Source organism: Rhinichthys klamathensis, unplaced genomic scaffold (genome assembly GCF_029890125.1).
Source record: "Rhinichthys klamathensis goyatoka isolate OS25496 unplaced genomic scaffold, OSU_Roscu_1.1 h1tg000157l_1, whole genome shotgun sequence".
NCBI classification, from domain to species: domain Eukaryota; kingdom Metazoa; phylum Chordata; class Actinopteri; order Cypriniformes; family Leuciscidae; genus Rhinichthys; species Rhinichthys klamathensis.
The window spans coordinates 558470-566871 of NW_026606692.1; the positions used below are offsets into that span (position 1 = coordinate 558470).

General features: G+C 34.5%; 1 protein-coding gene across 21 annotated transcripts in view; it reads left to right on the forward strand.

Annotated features, from left to right (window-relative positions):
• Positions 1 to 5137, forward strand: part of mbnl2 (muscleblind-like splicing regulator 2) — a 91763-nt gene extending 86626 nt beyond the window's left edge. For 7 of the 21 annotated variants that reach the window (XM_056258638.1, XM_056258643.1, XM_056258642.1 and 4 more), the window contains 2 exons: positions 1207 to 1326; positions 4451 to 4582. In XM_056258638.1, coding sequence (XP_056114613.1) covers positions 1207 to 1323 — 117 coding nt within the window. In that variant the 3' untranslated portion in view covers positions 1324 to 1326; positions 4451 to 4582. Of the gene's footprint in view, positions 1 to 1206; positions 1327 to 4450 lie in introns of all 21 variants that reach the window. The other 14 variants (XM_056258639.1, XM_056258647.1, XM_056258646.1 and 11 more) reach the window with 6 other exon arrangements.
• The last annotated feature ends 3265 nt before the right edge of the window (positions 5138 to 8402 follow it).

Sequence of the window (8402 nt, forward strand, 5' to 3'; positions counted from 1 at the left end):
CCTACATATTACACAAATATATATTTTGTCAGCAAAAATGATATGTTAATAGATCTGAATCTGAATCAACTTTATTTACCGAATATTAGTATTACATGATTTATAGTTAAAGGTTTGAGATCTCGATTCAAACACACACGCGATCTTATTCCTAAATGACAACATGTATTAAACCTTTGACAAAATCACACCGCAACAATTAAATCTGTCATATATAAAACCGCTTCACAAATACTCTTTTCGTCCAAACAGGATCAGTATTTCTGTGCCACACATACTCATATTATCATATTATTCTGGGATAATAGTTTATAGTTCAGATCAAGCGATCAAAATAGAGCAAATCACATTTAGAAAGTCACATGACACTTCAAATAACAACTGTATCGCTTGTCATTGAATCATTCATTCAATAGATTCGTTCAGAAAACACTGATTCATCCGGTCGTGAAACAAGTGTTTCTGAGTGAGTCGTTGAATCATTCACTCAACCTGATTTTTTAAAATAATTGATTCAGATGAAATAGACTTTTGTCTAAACCTCTTGTAAATTACGTGTTCATTTGTTTAGTTGTCTGTTCAGAATCGTGATCTCTGTTTGAAACGACAAAAAAGATTCTCAATTTAACAAGCTTTACCAAGTATGCAAAATATACAAGGCGTCCCACATGTGTATGCCGTGTATTATTATAGTTGCAGATTATTAAAAATGATTAAATTACGGTTCTACACAAGAGAGGAAAATAGAGATGACGTGAGTGTAGAAGTCAGATGGTATTTAAAAGCTATTTTGAAATAATATATGGTTTTATTTGTCAAGAGAATAGGCCATTTCATATATAATTATTCATTATAATTTGAAGTTTTAGATAAAGCCGATACGTTTCTAGATTGGTCGACATTACGAGAATGTAATCGTTGAGGGAATTTATCATTATAATGACACTATTTTCTTTTCCAAGCTCTGTTGAAGCATTGATCTCTGTTTGCATCACTGAATCATTATATTCCTGCTTATAAAGCTGCTTTGAAATCTGTCTTGTTTAAAGCGCTGTATAAATAAAAATGACTTGATCGGAAACATGCCGTAGAGATTTCTGTGCTACTAACAAGTGTTTTCGGAAACACAGCTAGACTGTACTTTACCCTAACATGTATATGTGTACTTATAAAAGTGTTACATTAATAATTATTCCCCGCCTCTAGTTCACTCACGCTGAATTCTACACGCAGATGAAACGTCACATGGAGCGCGTTGCATTGTGGGAGTCAGTATCCCAAGCAGTGTCCTCAGATGCGTACATCAGGTTTCAGCAGATGTAGTAGGTAATGCGGGAATTTCATGCATACTATTCACAGTATACACACTGCATACTGCAACATAGTAGGACTTGTATGGCGGTATGCCAATCCGAACACAGCTTCCATACTGATTTCAGTGTTCTTGAGTTCAAATATGCTATAGGTCATCTGGGTATTCATGCATACAGAAAATATATAAGTGTGATAGTATGCCATTTCGAACACAGCCGGAGACTCTGTGTTGAGTGGGACTTTTGGTATGTGAACTGATGGGACGTCCCTGTGATGTGCCAAGAGCGCTGTGAAGAGTTCACGGGGCGCTGAGAGCTGTGTGTGTAGGGCGGCGGCGCCCCCTCCTGGACAGAGAGACGAGCCACTGAGATTTAAGCTTATTTAAATGTAAAGCTTTAATCTAATATCAACGTTTATGAAACCTTGCGTGCATTTAGCAATTACTTGATATTAAAATAATGTTTGTTACCATGTAGCTTAAAAAAAATCAAAAAGGCTTCATGAGTTTTTAATTCTTGGCTGTAGAATATATATTTTACAGCAATATAGAATAATATATAACACATATTTTAACAGATATGCACATTTAAAAGTCTATAGAATCAAACATTTACATTATATAATGTATGTATTATTTTAATAATGTATATTTACATACATAATATATGTAAAAAAAAACTTCACATATACACATTTACAAATTTAAAGAATCAAGTATTTACCTTCTATAGTGTATGTACTATTTTAATAAAGTATATTTACATTATTAATATAATTGGTATATATTGGTATTTTTTAAATGGATATGCACGTTTAAAATTGACATTTCTATATTAATATTATTTATGTAATGTATTTAATGTATATTTGCATTATTAATATAATTATATTTTAAACAGTTATTAAACATATATTTAAAAAAAACTTCACATATACACATTTACAAATTTAAAGAAATTAAGTAATTTTTTTATAGTATTTTTATTAAGTATTTAAAATATTGTTGTTTTAAATGGATATGCACGTTTAAAATTTAAAGCTCTAGATTTCTATATTAATATTATTTATGTAATGTATTTAATGTATATTTGCATTATTAATATAATTATGTTTTAAACATAGGTATTAAAAATATATTTTAAAAAACTTTAGATATGCTTGTTTACATTCTATAATGTATGTATTATTTCAATGAAGTATATTTACATTATTAATGTAATGGTGTTTTTTAAGTATTAAAAAAAAATTAAATGTAAAAATCAGATATAACTGAAAATCAGATTTGCACATTTACACTTTAAAGCTCTAGAATTCTATATTTATATTATGTAATGTATTTGTTTTTATTTTATAGTGTATATTTACATTACTATAGTGATATTTACTGTTGCTAAAAAATTACAAGCTAAAAAAATAATTATATCTAAATAAAATATAATTGCATATATTTACACTATGTAATCTATTTATAATAATTATTAATATTATGTAATAGTATATACTGTTGATAAATTACATATAAATAAGTCTATATATTACAATAACTGTAAACAGTTACAATAACAATTATATATATATTTATATATGTATATCCTAGCTCCCTCTGTTTATTAATAGCAAGTAGCATATAATGTTTTTTTCAGTGTGTCTAACATTGGTACTTAATTTATGACAAACTAGGACAGAAAACTGCTTGTCAAATTGCTCAGGGGGTCTTTAAATGCTTTAGTCTGAAATAAATTACATTTATTTTTTAATAGCAGCTAAACCTGGTTTACATCACATACAATATCATGATCCGACATAGAGTCGCTGTTCTCTACATTGTCATTGTGTCATAGCTTGCATGTGAACCCTCTCTGGCCTTGCTTTCCCATCATGCCGCGGTGTCACACTGCCTTTACCTCACAACGCTGACTGTGTTTCATGGGGACTTTACACGTTTGGTGACTGAACGCTTGATCATACTGCGCTTCTACTGTTGGCTTGGGCTACTTTAATAAAACATCTCAAGTTGTTTTGAATCCAGGCAAAAGATTAGCTATACGACCCACACACTTTGCCAAGTGCCTGTGGGTGAATTGACCAGCTATGTCATTAAATATTTTTGATTATATATGATGTTGTTTGAGGCATTTCTATTGGTTTACTTTACTCCCACGTGCATGCATGCATGCAGAAGAATTAAAAACCTGCAGAAAAACACACAAAAAGACATCAAAATATTGTACTGTGACCCGAGGCCTTGCCGATTCCCACCTCTAATAAACGCTGTTATATAACCGGATGAAATGACTGAGACCGTATCCACAGTTTGAGATGGAGACCCGGCTGTGTTCTGACTCGCATACTAGCATACGACTCTGCTATTTATGCAGTATGCGACACATCATTTTTTGTATGCATTGATTAGCCTGCCAAAGTTGACATTTTAACACGAAATTGCATAAAAATAACATGGATGCAAAAGTTTTTTGAAAGAAATTAATTCTTTTATTCAGCGAGGATGCATCAAATTGATCAAAAGCCACAGTAAAAGGCATTTATAATGTTACAAAAAGCTTAAGCATCAGATCATCATATTAGAGGGATGTCTGAAGGGTCATGTGACACTGAAGACTGGAGTAATGATGCTGAAATATTCAGCTTTGATCACAGGATATAAATTACACTTTATTATATATTCACATAGAAAACAGCTGTTTTAAATTGGAATAATATGTGACAATTTTTACTGTATTTTTGATCAAATAAATGCAGCCTTACTGAGCAGAAGAGACTTCTTTCAAAAATATTAAAACATTTATTGGAAGTGTACATTATTATTTAACAAATATGTATCAACAGAAGCATGCAAATAAGACCAAGTCCTTTGCATTTGCTGCCTTTTGCACCTGAAAAGACTAAACAATCTTTTTTAGGGAGGATCTTTGAGTACAAACACTACATTAACACGCATACGCTCAATAAATAGCATGCACATCCCTCGCTCATGTCGTATCGGCATCATCTCTCTCCACACGGGCTCCTTTTGAACAGTCATGTAGCCTATGAGTCTGAGTCTTTAAGATGGATTATGATGTTTAATGGGCCTTTACTAATACTCAGATGCTGTTTTGTGTTTGTTTTCCCACAGATCATCTTGAAGTAAACCACCGGAGAGGAACGGGGTGTCAGGAAGCTGCTTTGAGAAACCCAAAAAGATCCCCGTGTAAATACGACCTGCCCTCCCCGATAGAACTACAGCAACCTGCATGATAAAGCGTAAACACATTAGCAAGCCACAACACACACACACACACACACCGTATACCTGTTATGCTCAGAAAAGCGACTCAACCGGTTTCTAACTAACTTCAAAAACAAAAAATATAAAAAACGAAACAAGAAAATATATATATATATATGTCAATGTACAGCACGTTTCATAGAGGCATAAGTGAGATTCATCCGAATGATCGTCACCAGTCAGATAATGTGTATTTTTCTCCCATGGTCGGTTGTTTTAAATGAAAAACAAATGCACAATGTTCACCCTGAGCGGACGACAAGCGCAAACACACACACACACACACACTCGGTTTGCACTGTCAGAAATAGTGCTTAATAATAAGTGCTTGATTGTCTTGAACGGGAGGACGTCTCCTGCAGAGTTTGTCTTAACATCCCCATGACCCTCCGGATAGGGGAAAGGGGGGTTGCTTGATTTATTTTTTGGATTTTTTTCTTGTTTTAATACACCGAATGTCACATGGTGGACAAAAAGAAGATTGTCTACTGGTCAAAAAATGCGCCTCCCTCCGGTTTCTCCTTCTTGGACTTGAGCTGATCCGTCTTCGCAAGCGGAAATGATTCGTTTTTTTTTTCCATCCCCGCCGGCCAAAGAAAGGGTTACTGTGTGAGAAGTGCGAATGTGGCAAACCACGGTGCCATGCAACCACCTTTCTGTCTCTGCGAAACGACTGTGTTTTACTCCTTCCTTTATTATTTGTTTTTAAGTGGACGGTGAATGATTTGGATGTGTCCGTGGGAACACTGGCCATCAGGGAGTCGACTCCGGCTTCTATCCCGTGCCAAGGGCTTACATTAAACTGGAGAGCTGCTGTAAAACAAACTCACACACGAGACGGACTTCTCCAGTTTGCCTGTTCGTCGTCCCGATCACACGGTGCCCAGCGAACCGTGAGGAGGAGGAGGAGGAGGAGGAGGAGGGGGTCTGAAGCGTCGAAGTAGACCATCCCTGACGCGACGTCTCTCGCCGATAATCCTGTTTTATTTGATAAACAGTTTAGAAGTGCCTAAGAAATCTATTTTACACAGCAAGCATCTTGAGAAGATGACTTTATGTGGGGTCGGGGGTTATAAAACACTCAAGCGAAAGCTCCCGAGATGACCAATTTGGACAAAAGAGACGAGAAACACGTAGACGTCAATGCATTTCATACACATGGTCTGTTTCATTTACCGTACACAACATGGTGCGAGACTGAATAGCTAGAATGTTGATTCTGTTGACGTCGGAAATGTAAAGGACGAGCTAAATGTCTGTGACGTTCGAGTTTGGTGGACGATTGTGTTCTTAACCAGTTTTGGACTGTCCGTTCTGTCGTTTTCTTACTAAACAGCATCGTTTCATGTTTTTTTTTCCCCTGGGATAAGTGCACACAGCCTGATTTCTGATGGGCGAAGCGTGTGTGCATCGATGTGAGCGTGTGCATGCCTGCGTTACCCATCCAATCAGAAACATCATGTCTTTTCATGGTGCTCAGTTAAAGCAGACAATCCACAGAGACGTTTGGTTTCGCAGGAATATGGCACTGGTCTTAGCATTTTTCCCTTTCTTTTTTTTTTTTTCTATTAGGGCTTTTTTTTGTTGTCCAAAAGTTACAGTTTTAATGTAATTTTTGAAGTGGAAAGTGATTTAAATATATTTTATCGTCATTCTGTTTTGTTAAATGCTAGAACACGAAACAATGGTGTAACCTATTTTAAAAATGAATGTAATTTATTAAGCCAGGCTTGGCTTCGCGCGGTCGTCCTCAAAGCGACGGCGGCCTCGGCCAATCAGGAGCCGCTTCTAGATCTCGCGTTCGGGGGCGGCGCGCGGCGCAAGCGCAGGCCGGGCTGTAGAACTGCTTGTGTTATGTAAAAAAACCAACAAAAAAAATGTTTATTGTATAGGTAATGTTTTACCAAAAAAAAAAGAAAAAAAGCTAAAATAGAAGAAGAAAAAAAAAAGTAAAAAAAAAAACATTCTCAGTAGTATGATAGTTATTTCATAATAATATTAAGTTGTTGCTGTGGCAACCTAAAGTTGCGATACTAAATTTTGGTATTTTTGTAAATGATGTAATTGTTAAGTTGATTCTTTCCTTTCATTTTTTTTTCTTTCTTTTAGAGCACTGCAAAAGGTTAGATATCGGAACATTTCCTTGTTTATGTCGAGATTATATTACCGGGAGATTTCTCCGTAGCATTTAACAGTGTAACGTTTAAGATAGTAGTAAATACTCACCAGTTACAATAGTGTGACGTAACTTAAGAAGCGTTTACCCCCTTTTTTAATTGACAAAAGGATCTCAAGTACTTGTAAAGATCGTTTTAAAAAAAAATATTATTTATGAAAGTTGTCCTGGTTTGTTCTACAACCCGACGATTGCACTTTGATTTCCTGTAACTTTAGGATGTTCATTTCAAACCGATGCACAATGAATATGGAATGGCGACGCAAATCAATGATGGTTGTTTTATGGCTTTTAGTTGAACCGGAGAACTAAAATATTCAGTAAGCATCTTGCATGGTATTTTATGTCAAATTAAGAAGTTATTTTCAATTTAATCTGAGAAGATAAAAAAAAATGAAATATATTGAATGTTTCTATCTACACTATAGAGAAAAAAAAAATCTGCACATGTGATGAAAGTAACGGATGTTGTTGATTTGGGATTTCTCGCTCCCCAAATGAGTTGTTGACTGATGGGTAAAAGAAGCACTTTGGGATCAGTTGATATACTGAGCAGACACAGCGTATCCAAACACTTTGCCTTACCTTTAGTCCATTGATTTTAAGCTTTTGTGTTTCAGAGCTATTAATATGTACTAGGGTGTCAACAGGTCTACTGAATTTACTTCTCACCTCCATCTATATATGAATATACTATACCTATAACTAAGACATGTAAGAGTTTATCATTATGATTATTATTATTTGGGAGTGTTGTCACCGAGAGGCCGATGGCTTTGACGGTGTTGATGCTTTGCAACGCCCCGCTCCTGCTTTCAGTGGGATTGTGGGTATTTTTACGCTGTGCTGCTTGACTTCCATCAGTGATGATGCAGTAGCCCATCGACACATTCACAGAGATAATAATAATACCAGAAGAAAATTGTAAACCAAGCCCTCTTTGGATGATATTAGTTTTCATGTAACCATTTTAAATGTTTTATTTGTGCATATATATATTATGTGCTATTTTATGTCATATAGTCAAATGTTTTTGGTTCCAGAAAAATAGTGTAAAATCTATTGAGACAAAATGAATAAAGAAAGAGAAAAAGGATGGATGGACGTGTGCTTTATTGTATTTGCATGATAATCTGCGCTGACAGGGTTTCTGCGGCTCTTACATCAGCAGAAAGATGTGGCGTTCATTTTTTATTTTTTTTATATATATATTTCTCTGCATTTTTTTTCTTTTCTAATGTGAACGTGTTTAAATCAAGATACATTTACTTGAGATGCAAGTGTAAAATAACTCATTGTGAAGAAAACGAGAACAAATATCTGTCAGTTAGTTATAAAAACTTCCCATTGAATTAAGTTTTTCAGATATTTGTTTTCATTTTAAACATAAACATTTTGATCAATTTCACAGAAAACAAAACTTCATATATTTTGTGCTTTTGCCGCATCTTGATGTAAGACTCTTTATGCAGTTGCACTGGAAAACAAGTCAAAAATCGAGGAAAATCATGATTTTTTTTATTTATTTTTTGCATTATGATCAGAAGGTTCAGTAAAAGATGTAGTGTTTGGAAGCAAAGCGATTCAAGCTACTTTTTTTTTTCTTTTTTTTTTTTGTAAAAT